This window comes from Eptesicus fuscus, chromosome 23 (assembly GCF_027574615.1).
Source record: "Eptesicus fuscus isolate TK198812 chromosome 23, DD_ASM_mEF_20220401, whole genome shotgun sequence".
Classification (NCBI taxonomy): Eukaryota; Metazoa; Chordata; class Mammalia; order Chiroptera; family Vespertilionidae; genus Eptesicus; species Eptesicus fuscus.
Window position 1 is genome coordinate 15,039,396 of NC_072495.1, and position 23,103 is coordinate 15,062,498.

A 23,103-nucleotide genomic window follows, 5' to 3' on the forward strand; every position below is an offset into this window, starting at 1 on the left:
TGAACATTTTTTGTACATGTTTCCACGAACAAGATTTTCTAGGATTTAGTCTTGATGGGGAACAGCTGGGTAGTAAAGAATACACACATTTAGTTTTGGTAGAAGATACCAAATTTTCTTCCAAATTAGTTGTGTCAATTTATGTCCTTACCACTTGTGTATGAGTTCCCACTGTTTGATGATCTTGTTAACACTTAGAATTATCAGCCGAAACCGGTTTGGCTCAGTGGATAGAGCATCGGCCTTCGGACTGAAGGGTCCCAGGTTCGATTCCGGTCAAGGGCATGTGCATTGGTTGCGGGCACATCCCCGGTGGGGGGCTGTGCAGGAGGCAGCTGGTCGATGTTTCTCTCTCATCGATGTTTCTAGCTCTCTATCCCTCTCCCTTCCTCTCTGTAAAAAAATCAATAAAATATATATTTTTTTAAAAAACAAACACTTAGAATTACCAGATTTGAAAATGTTTGCTAATCTGGTGGGTGAAACCTGGTATCCTATTACCATAATACTAGAGGCCCGATGCACGAAGATTCATGCTAGAATGGGCCTTCCTTCCCCTGGCTGCTGGCACCGCCTTCGCTCCAGCTGGAGCCACCTTTCCACCTCCCCATGCTGCCCAGAGGCCCAGAGCGACTGGGGTGGTACGGAACACCTGCGTCATTGGGACTCAAGCGTCCTGCCACGCCCCCGGCCGCTGGGCACCTGAGTATGCAGATTAACCCACCATCTTTGTTGGGCTAATTTGCATACTCCTGATTGGCTGGTGGGCGTCGTGAAGGTACGGTCAAAGTGCATCTTAACTCTTTCATTAGTGTAGATTCTTGTTTCCCTTTTTACCTTTTTTATGAAGATTTGGGGAATCCCCATATGCCCAGCGCCCAGCTTCAACAATTACCAACTCAGAGCTAAGCTTATATCAACATTAACCCTACTCATTCCTGGGCTGCTGACCGTCCAATCGTCTGAAGCCAATCCCAGGCTTTATTTTATTCCTCCATATTTAAGTATATACCTCTAAATTATTATAAGGTTTTAAAAAAATGACAATATAACTACCTTTTAAAGAATAGAGGTTTTATTTTTTAAATATAAAAATTTTACCTATTGCTGTGCAGTCTGTGTTTTTGTGTCTTACTTAGTCCTTCCTTACTCCTGCGCTTTTCTCTGGGAGTAATTCACACGCAGGTCTTGAACGCACCTGGATGGTCTCTTTGGGGTGGTTTTTGTTGTTGCCCTTGGCTTATAAGTCAGAGATCTATTCCCCCCTCCCCCCACATTTGAACAGCTTTTATTTGCTGACTAGCCCATCCTCTCTCCCACTGACTATAACGTCACTGCTTGTCATATGTGGGGGTCTAGTCCTGAGTTCTCCAGTCTCCTCAACTTGTGTGTTTGTGTCTCCCTGTATTAGTGGTACTCCGGCTTACTATGGTATGTGGTTTCTGTTTTGTTTTTTTTAAATATATTTTTTATTGATTTTTTTACAGAGAGGAAGGGAGAGGGATAGAGAGTTAGAAACATCGATGAGAAACATCAATCAGCTGCCTCCTGCACACCCCCTAACTGGGGATGTGCCCGCAACCAAGGTACATGCCCTTGACCGGAATCGAACCTGGGACCCTTCAGTCTGCAGGCCAATGCTCTATCCACTGAGCCAAACCAGTTAGGGCTGTGTGTGGTTTTTGAAAAAGTATATTTTTATTGATTTCAGGGAGGAAGGGAGATGGAGAGATAGAAACATCAATGATGAGAGAAACATCGATGAGAGAGAAACATTGATCAGCTGCCTCCTGCATGCCCCACACTGGGGATTGAGCCCGCAACCCGGGCATGGGGCTGAAGGCAAATCGAACTGCGTTCATGGGTTGACGCTCAACCACTGAGTCACACCGGCCGGGCCTTACTATGGTTTTTAATAACCTTGATAACTTATAGGTCAGTCCTTTCTACTCTGCTTATTCATCAAAAATCACTTTGACTTATTCCTCTCTTGTTTTATAGAAATTATTTAATTTGTCAAGTTTTAGGAAAATGCCTGGTTTTTGTTTGTTTTGTTTCTCTATTGATTGGGCTGACATAGAGTTGAGAGATTCATTTTGGAAGAATAGATTTTTTTATGATATTGAATCTTCATGAAAGTGATATGTGTCCCTTTTTTGGTGTCTTTAAATGTATTTCAATAAAGCTTTATAATCATTCCCCATGTCAGTCAGTCGCATCTTTTATTCAGTTTATTCCTTAGTACTTCATATTTTCTGTTGCTAGTGTAAATATTTTTAAATAATATATTTTTTTATCTATTACTGGTAGAAAGGATTGCAATTCATTTTGCACACTGATCTGATATTAATCAAATCACTGAATTTATTCTCTAAGACCACAGACTTTGTTGTTTCTACAAAGACGATCATAAAATTTGAAAACAGAAACTTTCTTGTTTCCTGGGCTGCTGATGACCTCCAGTAAAATGCTGAAAGTGGCCACAGCAGCCATCTTTGTCTCCTTCATGATTTTAAGGGAATACTTCAAACATTTTTCCATGAAATGTGATATTTGTTGTAGGTTTTTGGTTTGGTACATATTTTTTAACAAGTTGTAACTATCCTGCTGTTTCTAGTTACTTACCTTGAATGGGCTTTACATTTAATCTAAAATGTCCACATTTGATTTCAGAGAGAAGGGAGAGGGAGAGAGAGAGAAACATCAGTGATGAGAGAGAACCATTGATTGGCTGCCTCCTGCACGCTCCCTACTGGGGAGCAAGCCCGCAACCCAGGCATGTGCCTTTCACTGGAGTTGAACCCAGGACCCTTCAGTCCATAGGCTGATGTTCTATCCACTGAGCAAAACCAGCTAGCCCCCCCACTCCCCACCTTGATTTTTAGAGGGGATGTAGAGAGACAGCAAGAGAGAAACATTGATGTGAGAGAGACATATCAATTGGCTGCCTCCTGCACACGCCCTGACCAGGGCCTGGGATCGAGCCTGAAACCTAGGTATGTATCCTTGACTGAAATCAAACCTGTGACCCTTCAGTCCATGGGTCCACGCTCTAACCACTGAACAAAATGGCTAGGGCTGGATATATAGTATATTTTTATTCATTTTTTACAGAGAGGAAGGAATAGGGATAGTTAGAAACATCGATGAAAGAAACATTGATCAGCTGCCTCCTGCACACCTCCTACTGGGGATGTGCCCACCACCAAGGTACATGCCCTTGACCGGAATCAAACATGGGACCTTTCAGTCTGCAGGTCGACGCTCTATCCACTGAGCCAAACCGGTTAGGGCTATGGATATTTTAATCAGAATTATAACTGTGTTGATGAATTTGCCACTAATGAATAAATTTCTCCACAATATCTCTCCTGTGCTCACCTTAAGGGCCACTCCTGTTTCTAAATAATGTCAAGCTCATTACTGCTTTAGGGTCTTTAGCATCTGATATTGACTCTGCCTGAAACACATTTTCCTGGCTGTTTCCTTCTTATCATTCAAGTCTTAGCTCAATGTCACCTCTTGAGAGAGCACCCACCTGTGACCACCTTATCTAAAGTTCTCCCTGTACCCAGAGTCTATCGCATTGCTGTTTATTCTATAAATAACACATTAATCGTTACCTAAAATTATCGTATTTGTTAACCTCATCTCTATTTGAACATGAATTCTATGAAAGTAGAGGCCTTTCCTGTCTTATTCAGGATGGACAGTGTCTGGCAAATAGAAATGGAGGCCCAGAGAGGGATAGTGACTTCCCCAAAGTTGCACAGCTAGTCAGTGTTGGAGCCAGGCTTCATGGCTCCGAATTCAGAGCTTTTTGTTAAAACATAGCTACTCTTTCCGGGTCCAAGAAGAGAAAAGAAAAGGAAAGGAAAAGAACAGAAGAGAAAAGAAAAAACATGGGTGGAGGGAGGAGACAGAAAGACAAAAGAAAAGAGAAAGGAAGCAAGAAAGGGGGAGGAAGGAAAAGGAAGAAGGAGCATGCACACCTAGACATTTTCAGATCAGGGCCTTGTAGTTTGAAGCAGGTTTTGCTATTGTCACTGACCCTCAGGGAATTGTGTTTCCCGGTGTTGCATACAGTTTATAACCTCCTACTGGATGGCCCCAGAAGGTGAGGGATGTACCCAGGAAACTTGTGAACAAGCAGCAAATGTTTCTGGTTGAAGATAACTACTCCAGATCCTAAGCTTCCCCTGCTAATGTGCTCTGCTTCAGGAAACAATTAGCCTTTTATCCAACTCAATATATAGGGTGTCCTAAAAAAAAATAAAAAACGTATACACACTGCCCCGCCGCACGGCTCCGTGGTTGAGTGTCCACTATGAACCAGGAGGTCGCGGTTGGATTCCCAGTCAGGGCATGGGTTCCAGGCCCCAGTTGTGGGGCGTGCAGGAGGCAGCGCATCGGTGCTTCTCTCTCATCATGGATATTTCTCTCTCTCCCCCTCTCTGAAATCAATAAAAACATATCTTTAAAAAATGTGGACCAATAAATAAGATCGGCTCAACTGATTGGTTTTAGAAGGACTGCTTCCATGTTAACGAATCAGAGTTGGTATAATTTTTTTTAAAATATAGTTTATTGATTTTTTACAGAGAGGAAGAGAGAGGGATAGAGAGCTAGAAACATCGATGAGAGAGAAACATCGATCAGCTGCCTCCTGCACACTCCCCACTGGGGATGTGCCTGCAACCAAGGTACATGTCCTTGACCGGAATCGAACCTGGGACCCTTCAGTCCGCAGGCCAACGCACCTGTTTCGGCAGAGTTGGTATAATTTTTGTTAAAGCGTCGGTATTCCAACAAGGTGTCAAAGCTTTCAGAGTCCGGCCCGGATGGCCTGGGTGCCCTCCCCGGCGCAGCCCAGCAATCGCCTGTGTAAGGGCTGGCTGCCTCCTTTCCTCTTCCCTTAGCGCCCGGGTCCCTGCAGTCCCTCGGCTGGAATCCATCACCCGGCAGGTCGCCGGGGTCAGCGCCCGGAGCATGCCGGGAGTTGTAGTAGCGGCCAGTCGCGCCGGTGGGCGGGGCGCGCCGGGGTCTGCGCAGGCGTGGCTCTCCCGTGGGCAACATGGCGGACGCGGCCCCTCCGCCGAGCAAGAGGAAGCGCGAAGCAGCAGCCGCAGGGGAGGAAGCCCCCGGCACAGAGGACAAGGAAGCCAAGGCAGCCGGCGTTGGGAATGGCACCTCTGCCCCTGTCCACCTTCCTTTCTCCGGCTTCAGAGTGCAGAAAGTGCTGCGGGAGTCCGCGCGGGACAAGATCCTCTTCCTGCACGGCAAGGTTATCGTCGGCGGCCCTGGGCGGGGGCGGCCCTGGGCTGGGGCGGCGGGCGTGGGTCCGGGTACAAGCCGCCGGGGAGGCGGGTCTCGTGGGCCCTCGGCCGGGAAGCACCGATCGCATTACTCGGGGGTGAGGGAGAAAGCGCAGGTCTGGACCGCTTTGGGGGCGCGGGGAGTGGAGAAGACGCGGTCACCCGTGGAGGTAGGGGCATGTCACACGTGCGGCTGGTTTTCCTGATCCCTCCCTCCCTTGTAAAAGTAACCACGAACACTTATAGGTGTATGGCAGGTGAATAATCTCGTGATACATTCTCCCAGTCATTCATCATGTATTCATCCAATCTGTAAAGGTGCTAGGAGCCCAGTAAGTGTGGCTGGACCGCCTCGCTCCTCCGTGCCCCTGGGACCGACAGGAGAGACTGCCTGTAGGAGAGATGATCCCTGCTGGACGGGACTCCAGCCCTGACAGAGGAGGCAGGTTATTTATTTATTTTTTTAAATATATATTTCATTAATTTTTTTACAGAAGAGGGAGAGGGATAGAGAGCTAGAAACATCGATGAGAGAGAAACATCCATCAGCTGCCTCCTGCACACCCCCCCACTGGGGATGTGCCCGCAACCAAGGTACATGCCCTTGACCGGAATCGAACCCGGGACCTTTCAGCCCGCAGGCCGACGCTCTATCCACTGAGCCAAACCAGCTAGGGCGAGGTTATTAAATGGGTAATTCAATTCCACATGCCATGCGCTGGCAGGCCAGCACGGAGCTAGGCCCTGGGATGGAGAGATGAAGGTTCCCATCCCTGATCTTCAGGGGTGCAGAGGACCTTGGGGGAGACACATTCACAGGGCTGGCGGAGCCTACACATGCTCAGCTCTCTAGCAGGGACTGGGGAGAGATTGGAGGCCAGCCTGTTACTAGGGAGGAGGCCCAGCCAAGGGCAGGTATTAGGGTTCCCCAGAACTCCTAGCAGGAGCTCTCGTTTCGGGGAGGATCAGGGGGACCTGGTCCTAGGCATCCATGCTTCTCTGTGTGTGTCTTGTGTTTTTCACAAGGTTCTGTCTGGTTCTCTCCGCCCCACTTGTCTTCAGTCTGCAGCACCGCTTAAGATTTTAACCCTGAAAACGTTTGAGTTAGGAGTTGGTTGGGATGCCCAAATTCTAGTTTCTTTTTCAATATTGACTGTTCAGGGACCTGGGGGCAATCGCAGACCTCTCTAGACCTCCGTTTCTTCATCTGTAAAATGGGGAGAATTTAACAGAGGCCTTGTGAGCTTAAAATTGAAGACAGCCCAGAAGCTTTCCATCTTTTAGAACAGGGCTGGGGAACCCTTTTTCTGCCAAGGGCCATTTGGATATTTATAACATCACTAGAGGCCTGGTGCACGAAATTCGTGCACAGGTAGGGTCCCTAGGCCTGGCCAGCGATCAGGGCTGATCAGGGCCTTCCTTCATTCCGTGCCACCCCATGGTGGTCAGCACATATCATAGCAGGCAGTCGAACTCACGATGGGTTGAACTCCCAAGGGGATAATTTGCATATTAGCCTTTTATTATATAGGATTCGCCAGCCATACAAAATTACCAACTTAAAAATTAGCCTGCTTAAAAAAAAAAAAACTAGCCTGCTATATTTGGTCAGACGTTTAATTAACTCACCCCTAATGCCAAATGATTTCGTGGGCCTCCCGAGCAGGGCGTTCCCCACCCCGGTTTTAGAAGGAAGGATTTAGGTTAATGATTTCTCCTCTGGGAGGAGAAACCGTGCCATTGGCTAGACTTGCGGGGAGAGAAACTGCAGGGAAGGAAATCCCAAATGTTGGGAATTCAGAGGCCCCCGGGGGTTTCTGCCTCTGTTCTCCAGACCTCACGGGTGTCTCTCCCCACAGGTGAATGAGGCCTCTGGGGACGGAGAGGATGCCGTTGTGATCCTGGAGAAGACACCATTTCAGGTGGATCAGGTGGCCCAGCTCCTGACGGGCAGCCCTGAGCTCCAGCTGCAGTTCTCCAATGATATTTACAGCACCTATCACCTGTTTCCTCCAAGGCAACTGAGTGGTGAGCAAGTGGTGGCCGAGGCGGCTGCTTGTGGGGAGAGCAGCGTGGTGGGAAGTTAGGGAGGGGTGGCTCCTCTCCATGACTGATTTGCATATTCTAGTGCAAGAGTTCTCAATGGAAGGAAGAGGGAATTTTACACCTCCCCCCCCCCCCATACACCCCCTGCAGGAGACATTTGACAATCTCAGAATGCTGCTAAATGTCCTATAAAACACAGGATGGGCCCCCACAACAAGAAATGGTAGTAGTGTCAAGGTTGAGAAACCGTGCTCTGGTGGAGTGTGCTTTGAGGAGGAAGTGTGATTCATGGGAGAGAACAGTTCATCTACTAACTGGACAATAATGAATGCCAGCACTTACTAAATTCCTTACATTGTGCTAGCCACCATTCTAAGCGCTCTTCACGTATCATCCCATTTTATCCTCAGAATAGCCTTGTGGTGATAGGACTTTACAGGTGAGGGAACTGAGGTTTTGAAAGGTGGAGTAACTTGGCCAAGATCACACAGCCAACAGGCGCCCGAAACACGGAGATCTTCCAGTAGCTGAGCACTTGCTTGCCGCACTTGGTGCAATGAGCAGTGTGCTGGGTCACTTCCCTAAAGGAACTCACTTTCTAGGAGGGGAGACAACGAGTGTGACTGAGGGGGATGGACTTGAGAAGGGCAAGAATTCAAGGGTTAAAAGACAGAGATTGGGGGGAGGGGAGGGTGTTTGTTAGTTTGTGTTTACTTTTTTTAGAGAGATAAACATTGATGTGCAGTTGCCTTTCATAGGAGCCCCCACCCAGGATTGAACCCACGACCTGGGTATGTGTCCTGACTGGGAATCGAACCCGCCACCTTTTGGTGTAGGGGACAGCGCTTCAACCAACTCAGCCACACCAGCCAGGGCCAGAGATTTGTGTTTGATTGCAAGTATTTTTTTCATCTTCACCCAAGAATATGCTTTTCATTGATTCTAGAGAGAGAAAGGGAGAGGGGGGGAGAGAGAGAGAGACATATCAATTGGTTTCCTCCCATATGCATCCTGACTGGGGATTGGACCCGCAAGCAGGGCAGGTGCCCTGATGGGAACTGAACCTGAGAACCTCTGGTGCACAGGACGATGCTCCAGCCACTGAGCACACCAGCCAGGACACAAGTATAACTTATTGTAAAGAGGGAAAAAGAGCCCTAACTGGTCTGGCTTAGTGGATGGAGCGTTGGCCTGTGGACTGGAGGGTCCCGGGTTTGATCCCGGTCAAGGGCATGTACCTTGGTTGTGGGCACATCCCCAGTGGGGGGCGTGCAGGAGGCAGCTGATGGATGTTTCTCTCTCATCTATGTTTCTCACTCTCTCTCCCTCTCCCTTCCTCTCTGTAAAAAAATCAATAAAATATATTTTAAAAAAAAGAGGGAAAAAGAAGAATATTCCATGCCAGAAGCCAGGCAGGAGGTGAATGTTTTCTTTCTGTGGTTAGACTGAGTAGGCCGCTTTGTCGGAAGTGTGAGGGACACTGGTTGACCTTGAAGTGCCTTGCGACCAGGAAAAGCTGGGATCTGCTTTGCAGCACGTACCCATCTGCCTTTGTATTTGCCTTCTGGCATTAAGAACAGTTTGGCTCTACGGGTATCCTGCCACAGCCTTCCTGACAGACTTAGTCTTTCCTGCACCCCACAAAGGGGTGCTATTGTCCTTTGGACATGTATGTGAACACTTGATGTGAGACCAGCAAAGCCTTCACAACTGCCAAGCAGCCTGGTCCTCCATTGAGGGAAAGCCAGATTGATTGGCTCAACTTGACCGAAATGGACAGCTGTGTTTACTTTCTCAGGCCTGGACCTTTAAGCAAACAGATCCTTCAACTCGGAGAGGCAGAAGCATGACCGAAGGCACTGTCGCCAGACAGCACCTGGGGTCCTGGGGTGTTTATTCTGCCGCCACCCCTTTCCCCGTCCTCCCTGCATCCCTGCATCTCCCCTCCCCAGCCCTCAGCCAAAATGAAGGGTCTCCACAGAGCAGCTCTGTAGAATTCGCAGCTTTTTCTTATTTTATTTTTCCAGTCCTTCTCCGGTACTGCACGACGTGATGAGGGCCCCTCCTTATCTTTGTCGTTTTTTTTCCTTAAAATAAGTAGCGACAGGGACAGTCAGTTATCACTTCACCACAGGCCCTCTTCCCCGTTCGGAGCCCCACGATCTCTGCCGTCTCCCCCATACAGCCCGCTCCCACTGGGTGCGCAGATGTTGGCTCATTTCCCAGCGCTGCCTTCTGAGCATGAGTGCTCGCATGCATGCGGCGTGGGCCACTTCGTTCTCCCTGCCCAGACGAAGTCATAACAGTTTGTTCAGAGCTGTCCTCTCTCTCTCCTTGTTTAGCTATACATCCTGTCCCTGGATGAGCTTCTTGGCAAACTGGACAGGGCCAGAGAAGAAGTATTTTAAGCTTTATGAGCCACAAATGGCCTCTGTCACATACTCCCTTTCTTAATTGATTTTTAGAGAGAGAAAGAGAAACAGCAGTTTGTTGTTCCATTTATTCATGCATTGGTTAGTTGTTTCTTGTACGTGCCCTGACTGGTCACTGACCCCAAAGCCTTGGCATATCAGGACATCGCTCAAACCAACTGAGCTGCCCGGCCAGGGCTCTCCTTTTCCTTTTTCTTAGCGCCTTTAAAAATGAAAATACTGCTCTTGGCCGGGCCAGGTTCGACCTTCTGGCCAGGTTGTAACCCCTGGTTCAGATTTTTCCCACTCAGAATGTGATCTGGGACCAGCAGTGTTGGTATCCCCTGGGAGCTGTCAGACACACACAATCTCGGGCTCCCACTCCAGACCTCAGAATCAGAATCTGCATATGAGCAAAACCCCCAGGGGACTCATGCACATTAAAATTTGAGGGCGCTGGTCTTTAACCATCACCTGTGTGTGGGTGAGACCCCTGTTTATTTCTCTGTCCCTGACCTTTCCAAGAACCCAGGCTCGTACTGTAATGAACACCTACTGGGCATCTATCTCCATTTGGAAGTCTCATAGGTACCAGATAGGCAAGATGTGAGACTCCGATGCACTAGGCATGTGAAAGTAGTAGCTGCCATCGTTACTCTGATGTGCCGGGCCCTCTGCTGGGTACTGGAGCTTCGGAGATGACTAAGACACGTCTTTGCCCTCACAGTCTTGCTATGAAAAGAGGGAAGTGAACTCAGTAGGGTTTGGTCATTGCCTGGGTGTAGGGAACCGAGGTCGTTGGGAGTTGGGGCATGTCAGATCCGTTTCTGGTCCTCAGCAGCCAGACCCATGTTAGGTGCTCAATAAATGGCTGTTGAGGAATAAAGCCACAAGCTGTGTTCTTTCCTGCGGGCCAAGCACTCCAAAGCCACGAGGGGGCAGCATTGCCAAAGCATTCCATAGCCGGCTCATAGGGCTCCTTTGACCTCCCTCGCCAGAGCCTTTCAGTCCTGCCTCTCCCATCTCATTCTGAGTCACCAGCTCCTCCCACTGCCAGGGGGGACCTTAAAGTGTGCTTCCACAGCCTCAGCCCTCTGAACCCCCCCCCCCCCCCCCACACACACACACACACACACACCCGCACAGTTACCCCTTGAGTTTCTCTGCTTTCTCCAGCTGTTTCTCTAGACCTTCCCAGAATAGGTGTCTGGGGGAGCTTCCCCTCCCTGCCCAAGGCTCCCCCCCCCCCCCCGCCCGCCATTTCTGAGCTGGTCACTCTCCTTATTTCTCTGGTCACTGGCACATTTCTCCTTTAGCTTGGAGGTCTTGCAGTCTTCTCCTTCATCCCCTCCAAATCTCAGCTGGCCACGAGCGGCTACTCCCCCCTCCATTGACGTAGTAGAGCATGGGCATCCGAGGCAGACACGCGGGCTCCTGTCCCAGCGCTAACACTGACCGGAGGTGGGAGTGAGGCAGCGTGCTGTTCGGGTTTCAGCGTCCTGCAGGGGCTGAGCAAGCCTGGGGTCAGACATGGCTGGGCTGGGATTCTGCTTTGCCCTTTACTAACCGAGGCGTTGGGAAGTTTCTGTGCGGGTAACAGACGAGTGCCTGGTGCCGCGCTGGATGCCGTGTGCGTTGGGAGAACATCAGGTAGCATCGCTGTCTGGAGCTCTGTGGTGGGGCAGACGGCCAACCAGGAAACAGGTCTCCGTGGCCCTGACGGGAGAGGGCTGCGTGGGCTGGATGTCCAGGAGCCTCTCTGGGGCTGACTCCCAGACTGAGACCTGGAGGATGGGGAGGAGCCAGCTGTGCAGAGAGCTGGTGAGGGGGCGAGGAGAACGTTCTGGGCTGAGGGAATGGCCCGTGTCCTGGGGGAGGAAAGAGAAGTAGAAAGGAGGCCGTTGTGTTGGGAGCTTGGAGGGGCAGCTGGTGTCCATAGTGTGGGGTGCAGATGAGTTTGGGGAAGTAGCTGTTAAACTCGTTTAGCAACTGAACATACCTCAGGATGATTACGGCAAAAATAAGAAAGAAAACAATTTTTTTGTTTTAACCTCTGCCCACAGTGAGGAATACATTTTACATCGTCACCCAGTACCTGTGAATAAATACACAGGTTTGCAAAAACAGCCCTACCCTTACTTTGTGGGATACTCTCTAGTTTTCTAACTTAATTCCAGTCTTGTGTGTTTCCCTTTTTTAAAAAAGTCTAGTCGTAACCTTCTGAATGAATTTCATCACTGCTGTCATGAGTTAGGACCCATTGGGAGAGGGCGGATAAGGCACTTAGCACAGCGGCTGGCATACAGTGGGTATCAGACGTGTTAGTCATTTTCTATTATTGTTACTCCTTTAAAATTCTATGGGCCTTAAGTGGAGCAGCATATGCAGCATATGGAAATGCCAGCCCTGACCCTGGGCAGGTGCCCTTTCTTCCCCCTGTGGCCATATGGCAAATGTGAGGACCGGGTGGGCCGGCCGGCTGGCATCTTAGTGCTGCTTCTGGCCAGCAGGCAGGGCAGAGCCTGGATCACCTCCTGCTGCTTCCGCTCTCACGCTGTCAGGCCCATGCCTGTCAATGGAGCCCTTTCACTGAGCCCTCTGTTCCCTCTTACCTGGGAAGAAGGGGGAGATACTAGGGAGAGGGGTGTGACTCAGAAATCCAGGCTGCGCCTAAAAAGGCCAATTGTTTTCCTGCTGGAGAGCAGGGTGTGGGATCTCAGGCTCAGAGGAGCAGAAGGCATTTGTGTGAGCGAGGCCAGGCGGGGCAGGGGAAGCCTGGGAACCGCTCATCTCTCGCTTGCAGGGCACTCCCAGGACCTGAGCGCCAGGCAGGATTTCCTCCTGTGCTCTTGGCGGCGGTGAAACCCGGACCTGCGTTGAGAGTGCGGACTTGTTCGGGAGGAGCATTTTAAAGACTGACTGTTCCCATAGGAGTTTTCCTGGCAGCCTTGGTCATGATAAAAAAACAAAACAAAAACAAAGCAAAACTAGAAACAACCTGGATATCATCTCAAAATAGAATAGATAACTAAACTGAGATGTTTTCCTACACTGGGCTGCTTCTCTGTTGCAGTGAAAATGAATGAACTACAAGAAAAGCGAGACTCGGAATACACACAGTGTGATTCCCGATAAAGTTGGAAAGCAAGCGGGTCTAAACAATATACCGCTTATGGTGCACGCAGACATCAGAAAACTAGGAAGACAAAAAAGATAAGATTTCTCCACACCTGATTCAGCAGCATGACCATCTCTGGTGGGGGTGGGGCAGAAAGCACATCGAAGTCCTGGTGATGCTCTGGTGTTTGGACAGCGTGCACCATGCGCGTGTAGTTTAAATTTTTATCTTAGGTCTTTAAGCTGTGGCATATTTTATATTTAAATACACATGCACTGTACACATATGCAAATATGTACCTATGTGAATACACACACGTTTTATCTGTACAACATATTTTCCAGGGAAAAGTTAAGGAAAATTGGCGGGTCCTTAGAGAACTAAGATTATTTCCCCCCTGAATTGTAGGGCTCTACTCATTCTCCAGTTTGGTTTCCAGTCGCTGTTGTGGAGAGTGAAAATGTTGATTCAGGCCTCCTTCCTCTTGGTTTTGGGCATTAGGAGACTTGTTTCTGCACACCGCCTTTTCTCTGGGGCCCGGAGGCAGGCCTGGCCCTTTCCCTGCAGGGCCAGGGAGCTGCGCTGTGCTGAGTGCACTCCAGGACGGTGCCAGCCCTGGCAAGACGGGCAATGTGGGAGGTCCTCCAACAACTGCCAGAGGCCCGGTACCAGGCTCTGCGGGCCCCACTCCAGCACAGACTCACTCACCCCATCCCTGAGGGTGCCCTCGGCAGCCCTCCCATGGCAGCTGAGCCGAAGGACGAGAGTCCTCTGAGCAGCGAACAGCAGGGAAAGCCTTGCCAAGCAGGTCGCCGGCCGAGCGAGTGCGGGCGAGCACCATCGTCATCTAGCGTGAGAAACGCCCCAGATGTGCCGGTTCGTGACTCCAGGGCAAGTCATGGACTTGCTCAGAGACTCCATTTCTCTGAGCGGAAAGCGAGGAATCCAGTGGCTGGTTAGCCAGCCTCGGACGTCTGGGTCCTGTGAGATGGTGGTAGCTCAGGTTTGAGTGGAACCTAGAGGCTCTGTGCTTCTGACCTAGAACCACTCATCAGAATTGCTAAGGAGCTTTCTGGAGCACAGAATCTGGACCCACTGAATTATGTGCCTGGGAGCATTTATCAAAGTCACACCCACCTGTGCACCGAAAGGTTGCCGGTTCGATTCCCCGTCAGGGCACATACCTGGATTTCAGGTTCCATCCCCAGTAGGCTGTCTTATCTGTCTGTCTCCCCTCCTTCCCACTCTTCCTCTCTCTAATCATGTCCTCAGATGAGGATTAAAAAAAAAAAAAGCCACGCCATCACACGGTCAAATCATCAAGTAGCACCGGAGGCCTCTCTGGGCGGGACAGGGTCGGGAGCGCTCTGCCTCACCCGGTCGGCTCCACCGGGGCAGGTGCCGTTAAACCCCGGGGCTAGTGCTCTGGTGGTTTCCTCCAGACGCTGAACTGAATCATATGCCTCTGCAGCTCTTTCTTAATTTATGAGATTTTGACGTTATCAAGTCCCCACTGTGGAAGTTGAAAGGTTCAGCTCCTTTATCCCTCATTCTGTTGTGCTTTGCAGATAACTGTTTTACACACTGAAGGTAAGACCCTCCACCAGCAAAAAGATGACAGTTCGCTGAGGGCTCACATGGTTAGCATTTTTTAGCAATAAAGTGTTTTTTTAATTATGGTGTGTACACTGTTTTTAAGACATAATGCTATTGCACACTTAGTAGACTACAGTTAGTGTAAACAGATTATATGCACTGGGACACCGGAAAGTTCTTGTCACTCGCTTCATCCAGATGCTCGCTTTATTGCGGTGGCGGGAACCGAGCCTGCAGGATCTCCCAGGTGCGCCTGTGCCTTTCTCACCCTCCCTCCCTGCTCCTCCCCGTTTAGAATTGCCTTTGGAGTCCTAAATCTACTGCGACCTCCTGTCGTTGGGTTTTATCGCTCCGTCAGGTGAGACTCTCAGGGCCTCCAGCCTTTGCTTCCCACCCACTCTTCCCAACTTACTGTGGGCTGGACTTGTACTTCACACGGTCACGGCATGTTCCGCTGCGTCACTGTGAAGTCCCGTGTGCTGTGCCTGCCAGTTGACCCTGAGTTGACACCAGTAAGCGGTGCTCTCGTTATTGTGGCCACGATGGCGTGTGCTGCTCCCTCGGGCCGAGGGCGAGGATCTCAGCGCCGTGGACCTGCCCAGCGTGTACTCGGTCCTGTGCCACGTGGAGGAGGAGAAGGCTGATGTCGAGGGCGAGTGGGTTGGCTCTCCTTACATCCCGACAGTTCCTCCGAGTCATGCTGCTTTTCAGTTTTTCATACGTGAACCAGGACTTCATCCACTTTTACTTTTTCACAGTTTCTAGTTCCCTTTTTACAGTTGTGGTTAAAAGAATAACTGCGTTTACTGTGTTTGTGAAGTTGTCCAGACACTTAGTTGGGTAATTCATTACACGGTGGCTGCTTCCTTCCTGAGGCACGTGCAGCGGCTGGTCCAGGCATCTCGCCACCCGTCTCCCTTCCCCGCTCCCCAGGTGCGGTCAGCCCTCTGCGCTCTGGCGTCCGTCCCTGCCTTCCTTTCCTGTTCTCTTCTCTCGTTCAGCGGAAGTGCGCTTGTAAGCACTTCTTCAGAAGGAATGCGGGAGAGTAAACTTTAAATCCTTTATTTTACCCTCACTTTTGATTGATGTTTGACTGAATACAAAATTTACATTTTATTTTCCTTCTCAACATTGAAGGCATTGATTTAACTCCAGGCATTAGTTGTTGCTAATAAGATATCTGATGCCGATGTGATTCTCATTTTCCCCCCCAAATGTTTTTATTGAGTTTTACAGAGAGAGAGAAACATCGATGAGAGAGGAACATCATCGATCGGCTGCCTCCTCAGGCATCCCTACCGGGGATCGAGCCCATGACCCAGGCATGTGCCCTGACTGGGAATCGAACCAGTGACCTCTTGGTTCCTGAGTCGATGCTCAGCTGCTGAGCCATGCCAGCCGGGCTGGTTTCCATTTCTTTACAGCTAACTTGGTTTTGGTTTTTGTCCTTTTTTCATTGCTTTATTAGTTTCCTTTTCTAGAAGCGGATAGTATCTTCTCTTCGTCTTTGGTGTGCCGAAATCTTGTAAGGTGTCTGGTTGGATTTTTTTCATTTTTCATTGTGCTGGGTACTTTTGGACCCTTTTGATTTACAAAGTCTTATGTTGCTCTCCTGCTCTGTACGTTTTTTCTATTATTTCTTTGATGCTTCGCTTTATTTTCTCTTACTGGAAATCCCATTAGTTGTCAGACTTCCTAGGTTGATCCTGTGTGTGTCTTCTGTTCTCCCTGTTTCCATCTCTGCCTTTTCTGTCTGTGGTGGGTAGAGCGCCTTAACTTTGTCTTGCAGACCTTGTCGTGAAGGCTGTAATTTGGCAGTTGTATTTTTAATTTTCTTCCCTCTGGGTCTCTGATGATACGATTTTCATAGCCTCTTGCTCTTGCTTCGCAGAGGCCAGATTGGGTTTCCTTGGTCTGACACACTAATTAGAATTGTTTTAAAAGTTATCTCCTGACCCTCTGTGATCTCATTTCCTCTGGGCTCTGGTTTTAGTGTTTATTTTGGTCATTCTTTTTCAGGCTGCTGGTTTTCCCCCGAATGTCTGGTGAATGCTCTCTCGTTTGTACTTAGACCCAGTCTGATAGTCCTTGAGCCGGCTTCGTATCCCTCCCTCTCCCGTGGCCCGTCCCATGCTCCGCGCCGCAGCTTCCTTCAGCGTTGTCTTCAGTCACGTGCTACCTTCCGCTTCCTAACTTTGGGAAACGAATCGCCATCTCGTCCTCTGCAGCCTCCCACTCATTCCCGTCACTCTTGGGCGTTTGTTCCCTTTTGTGCTTCCTTATATTGCAGAGGGTTTTTTAAAGGGTCACCATTAAGCAGGAGTTGGTGGCCTTCCGTTTATGTCTAGATGTGCTGGGTGGGGTCTCTGTAGGTGTGGGCAGCTTAGACCGTAGAGAAGTTTCCCCATTGAGGCCACCCCCAGATAGAGCACCTGGTGCTAGTGCTGAGACAGACAGACACCCCGTTTCTCCCAGGTGCTCATGCACAGAGGGTGGGGTGTGCATTGGACATGGCCAGGTCCGTGAGATTGTGAACCTTGTCTCCCTTTGACCTAGCATGTCTGCTCTCAGGTATCTGACCCAGACAATCGCTCACACACGTGTGCAAAGAGGTGCAAGAACATTCATTGCAGCATCATTTGTGACAGAAAAAAATCCAAACCTCAGGGACCCCTGTTGGCGGCAGGGGTTGGGGGGCCGGTTAACAAGGCACAGTGCGTGCATAGTGTGGGCTGCTATGCAGATAACCCATAAAGGATTATCCCACTTGTGCCTAAAACGAAAAAAAAGACTTTTATAAAGCTATGGTCATATTTATGGAAACTCCTTAAAGAAAAGACTGGAATAATGAACACCCAACTATTAATCTGTCTTTACCCCAATGATTAGAATTATTTGAGAACATATTCATGTGACACGTGGAAAGATAGATATTTTTTAGCAAGTTAACCTCAGAAAACAAATAAGCAAAGAAGCAGATCAAACGATTAGCCTGGATTAGGGCCCCTGACTGCTTCCTTCCTTCACAGCCTGAATGACCCTCATCGCTCAGGGCCTGTCAGTTTATCATCAAGAACTGCGTACTCCCAGGACACGTGGACCCCAGAGCCCGGTGATTTCCGCCTCCCTCCCTGCGGAGACACACCCGTGACATGCTAATTAAGAGCACTTGGCCATCGAGGGGTGCACACAAGCTGGCGGGGTGGCGTGTGTGCAGGTGACTGCCCCACACCTGGAGACGTGGTGGCCTCCTGTGATGGGCTGGACTGATGGCGGGGCGAGAGGTGGAAGGGTTGTTCCTGTGCGGGCCACAGTGTAGACAGCTGTCGAGCGGGCATCGAGCAGGAGCTGGGCTGGGTTAATGGGCCGGGAAAGGTGAGGGCCCACAGGCGTCTCCTCACCGCCTCCGTTTCATTGGCTGATGGCCCCGAAGGCGGCAGTTTCTGTCTGCTCTTCTCCCTGGGGCTGCAGAGCTGCTGATGCCGGTGTCAGGGCTCCCTCTGGGCGTGGAAGGACAGCGGGACAAGAACAAGCAGAAGTCCCACAGTGGAGGGGTTCCTACCCCCTTAGGAGAACTCTTCACCCAGCTGGGCTCTGCCTTTGGCTGGCTGACTGGCCCCCACTCTCCTTTCCCTGCCGCCCTGGCTCAGAGCCCTGAGTGCCGCCTCCTCCGTGCCGCCTCCTCCGTGCCGCCTCCTCCGTGCCGCCTCCTCCATGCCGCCTCCTCCGTGCCCTGAGAGCAGAGGCCTCTGTTCACTTCTCCGTTTGGACTCCACGAGGCCAGGAGAAGCCATTGCATTCAGAGCCCATTTAGAAGTGAATAAATCCCGAGTTGCTGCGTTGTGCCTCCACTACCAACATTGCGTTCTCCCTCCCTCTCCCCCTCCCCCCCCCCCCCCCCGCCCTTCTCTCTCTCAGACGGGGCAAGGTCCCAAGACTCTGTGGCAGTTTTAAGGCTCGAGTCAGCGGAAAAGTCGGCCTGCCTGGGACCGTGGGCAGAGGCAGAGTACCCGCAGGATAGCTGGATCCATTTCACTGCTGGCTGGGCATGGCAGCAGCCTGTGGCAGCTGGACTTGTGTCCACTCCTGGCCCATGCTTCATAGTGAGTGCCAACCCGGATTCCCGTCGTCCTGGGCTCCTCAGTGGGGGTGTGTCCTGTCCTTGGGTCTTATCCCTTCCCACCACACACTGTGGCCATTTCATTGAAGGGCACCGCGACAGGGTGCTGTGCTCCTCGCAGAGCGAATTAAAGGCAGTCCCTTCAGACGGGAAGTTGAGAGAGACCACATTTTGGAATTCCTGAGTGTTCAGTCTGATAGCTCTGTAGCCTGGTCAGCTGAGTGCAGAACCATTTCTTCCGGCAGCTCTAAGGCCAGGATTGTCGGTCAGCAGCTCCATTATCTCCTTAGATAGCCTGGATCCTTCTGTTGAAATGAACTTGGGAAGCCATAAGCCCTCAGCCTCCCCCCCCCCACCCCCACAGCATTTCCTCTTCCTAAAGAACCGCCCCCATCCCAGCCAGCTCCAGGGCTGCGTGCAGTTATCGCATTTGCTGGTGGGCCCTGTCGTACCCCTCCTCCCACTCCTGGGCCTCAGTGCTGGGGAGGGGAAGGAGCCTTCAGACCCAGGTCTTGCTGAAATCAGCATCTGTCCCCTGCCTCTGAGAGCATCTCTGCCTTCCTGGAGACAGGTAATTAGCGGTTTGAGGTTTGCTGTGGAGTGCTGGAAGCTTCCAGTAGGATCCGACCACACCCCTCGCCCTGTTCTCAGGCCTTGAGTTCTCCCAGCGTCCCTGCAGTGGGGTCCAGGAATACTCTGCCCTGGCCTTCGACTGGGGCACGGTCTCCTCTCCAGCCCCTGGCCTGTCCTCTCTGGTCACAGAGGCCAGGGCGAGGAGCGTGTGGCCTGGCGAGGAGGGAGCCCCAGGAGGAGGAAGGGAAGGCAGCTCCAAGACCCTCCAGCACCTCCGCCAGCCCTGCTGCATTCTGGGATGGCATGCCTTGTGGGTCTGAGTCATCCAGCCTGTCACCTGGAGGCTCTGCTCTGCTCAGCTCGGTGGAGTGGGGGTGGGGGGGTGGGCTCCACACTCAGATCGTGCTTTGCTGTTGCCTCTGCCCTGCTTTCCTGGGCCTGCACATCTGGGTCAAATAAGTTGAAACTGGCTCACGATGGTGAAGGGAGAGCAAAGCCACAGACGGAGCCATGGAAATGACCTCATCGTGTGGAAGCCATCAGCGCGCTGGAAAGCAGTCGTGTTTGAACATGTGTATGGGAAGGAGAGCAGACTGTCTGTGGTTTGCATTTTCATGTTTCATGTGCAGCAGCATTTTCCTGGGGATTTGGCTAAGCCAGCTTTGGCAGCGAGCGAGGGAGGCAGCTGCTCTTTTCTCTACATAGCCCTGCCTCCCTCCTCTGGAAGCAGTTGTGATTTGGTGCTCGGGTGGGGGCAGGGGCTGGTTTTACACTGGAGGCGGCCTTTTGGGAGACCCTGGATGGGCAGGCCAGAGTTGTCTTAGCAGGGGCACACCAGTCTGTTCAGCTGAGCTGCAGAGAGAGCCTGTGTGTGCAGGCCCCTTGTTATCTGAGATGCATCATGTGACCATTCCCACTGCCCAGACATCCCTGTGGATGAAGAGCTGCACCCCAAGCCCCTCTTCTGGAGACATCCCCCCCCCCAGGCCTTCTTTCTCACCATCCAGCACTATCATGTTGGGGGGGTACCACACACAAGTTGCAACAGCATTGTTCCCTGTTGTGAGCAGGGCTGTCTTTAGTCCCTCTGTGCGCCCACTAGAGCCTGTTCCAGCCCATTGTCTGGTGGCAGTGCACCTGTGACACCGCTCCGCAGACAGCCCTCCAGAGATGAGGGAGCGGCCTCTGCTTCGCTGCACTTCCCAGGAGGCTGGCAGCGAGCGCTGGGCATTGCTGCCGCTGGCCTCTGGCTCTCATGTGCTCCCAGACCTCCCAGTCTGCAGCCCCAGTCCCTCTGGCACCTCATTACGCCTTTGGTTTTTCCGACTGGTGTCTGTGTCTCGAAGGGGTTGGGACTCATTGTGTCTCTCCTGTCTGAGAGGCTGCGGCTTGGAGAACATGGCCGTGGTGTGGTGTCTTAGGAAAGGGCCTGAGGGAGATGGCCCTGTGGCATCGGGAAAGCAATGTTGCATAGAGAAGCCAGACTGCTTGGGTTCAAATGTCAGCTCTACCACTGTGATCTTGGGCTTATTTTTCTATTTTTAATATATTCGTTTTAGAAAATACAACAAATGCTGCTCAAGGCCCTGGCTGGGAAGCTCAGTTAGTTAGAGAATCATCCTGATACACCAGGGTTACAGGTTCGATCTCTGGTCAGGGCACATAGAAGTATCAACCAATGAATGCATAAATAAGTGGAACAACAACTTGATGCCCGCCCCTCCCCCCCGCCCCCTGTTCATACATCCTCTCACCTCTCTCTATCCTCTTTCTCCTCCCCTTCCTCTCTCTAAAATCAGTTTTTAAAATTAGATATTGAAGGTTGAGATGACCCCATGCCCTCCCCCCAGCTACCCTCCTCCTCCATGTGCAGAGCTGTCAGCCAGTCTTTTATGTCTCCATCTGTGGACCTGGAAGAGTGGCCTGTGCTGAACCTGACCAGCACAAGAGAAAGGATTCAAATTCCTGGAGGTTTTGTCATGCAAAGGCATAGCCTGGTCGTCTATCTATATATATATATTTTTTAATATATTTTTATTGATTTCAGAGAGGAAGGGAGAGAGATAGAGAGAAGCATCAAAGATGAGAGAGAATCATTGATGGGTTGCCTCCTGCACGCCCCCAACGGGGGACCAAACCCACAACCTGGGCATGTGCCCTTGACCGGAATCGAACCTGGGACCCTTCAGTCCACAGGCCGACGCTGTACCCACTGGGCCAAACGAGCCAGGGCCTGGTCGTCTATATTAATCTACACTAATAAAAGAGAAAGATGCAAATCGACCGTACCTTCACGATGCCCACCAGCCAATCAGGAGTGAGTATGCAAATTAACCCAACAAAGATGGTGGGTTAATTTGCATACATAGGTGCTGAGCAGCCGGGGGCGTTCCGCACCGCCCCAGCCGCTCCAGGCCTCTGGGCAGTGTGGGAAGGCAGAAAGGCAGCTCTGGGCCAGAGCAAAGGTGGTGCCAGCAGCCAGGGGAAGGAAGGCCCATTCTTGCATGAATCTTCGTGCATCGGGCCTCTAGTACTAGTATAAAAGCCTAAGCAACCCAACGACTCGTCGACTGGTTGCTGTGATGCGCACTGACCACTAGGGGGCAGGCGCTCAATGCAGGAGCTGCTCCCTGGTGGTCAGTGTGCTCCCACAGCCAACCTCCAGCAGCTGGCTGGCCAACCTTCTGCAGTCCCTCCCCCCCGGTGGCTGGCCAACCTCCTGCAGTCCCTCCCCATGGCCGGCCAACCTCCCGCGTCCCCCCCCACCCCCATCATCCCCGATCACTGGCCAGGCCGAGGGACCCCACCCGTGCACAAATTTGTGCACCGGGGCTTTAGTCCTAAAATAAAGCTCCAGGTGAACTCATCTATGTCCATCAGCTCATCAACTCTTTTTTTTTTTTAAATTTCAGAGAGAGGAAGGGAGAGATAGAAACATCAGTGATGAGAGAGAATCATTGATTGGCTACCTCCTGCACGCCACGCACTGGGGATCGAGTGCATAACCTGGGCACGGGCCCAGACCAGGACTGGAACTGTGACCTTCTGGTTCATAGGTCAGTGCTGAACCACTGAGCCATGCTGGCCAGGCTGCCTTTCCTCACTGACACTTAGGAAGAGTTGTAAAGCTGCTTGCTTGTGGAATGTCCCTGGATTCGGGTTTGCTGGTATTTCCTCACAATTGGATTCAGACTGTGTTTTTGGCAGAACAGCACGGCACATCCCTCACGAGGCACGTGGTGTCAGTTTTCCCTTAGGGGCGCTGTTAACTTTGATCACTTGGTATTTTCCCTTTGTAATTAGTAAGTGATCTGTGGGGAGATATTTTGAGGCTGTGCATGGATATCCTGCTCTCCGTGTATTTATTCCCACCCAGTGGTTTGACATTTATTGGGCATTTATTGATCCAGCATGTGAGGGCCCGGGCTGCCGGTGGGGGTCTTCCCAAACTCCTTGGGAAGTTCAGTTGCAGTCAATACCTTGATTGGCATTTAGGTAAACAGCAGAGTTTGCCATTGGAAAACTTACATTGATTCTTATCAGAGGTTTTATTCCATTTGGGGCAAAAATGCTCTTCCTGGTTTAAAGTCTGAAAGGCCAGTTTCATTTATTCATTTGTTCAGTAAGTATTTGTTGCGTGCTTACTGTAGGCCAGTGCTATCCCAGGTGCTGGGGATAAAATGATAAACAATTGAAAGTTAGACAAAATGAAGTTTTTGTCTCCTGGAAGGTACATTATCATGGGGAATCAGACAGTCTGTCTCTCTTATCAGGCGATGATGAGTGCGCGAGACAGTGATGAGCTAAGGCTGCTGCTCTAGCCAGGGCTGTCCAAGCTCTCTGACCCCTGGGCAGAGACCCCGGTGATGAGGCCTAGAAATGCGCACACGCTTGATGTGATTTAGTGGAAGTGGAAGGCGATCG

The 23,103-nt window shown here is 50.9% G+C and overlaps 1 protein-coding gene across 2 annotated transcripts in view; it reads left to right on the forward strand.

Moving 5' to 3' along the window:
- Positions 1–5,031: 5,031 nt before the first annotated feature.
- The window catches only part of DCPS (decapping enzyme, scavenger), a 33,876-nt gene continuing 15,804 nt past the window's right edge, over positions 5,032–23,103 (forward strand). For both annotated transcript variants that reach the window (XM_008142557.3, XM_054712709.1), the window contains exons 1-2: positions 5,032–5,284; positions 7,175–7,343. In XM_008142557.3, coding sequence (XP_008140779.1) covers positions 5,075–5,284; positions 7,175–7,343 — 379 coding nt within the window. In that variant the 5' untranslated portion in view covers positions 5,032–5,074. The remainder of the gene's footprint in view (positions 5,285–7,174; positions 7,344–23,103) is intronic.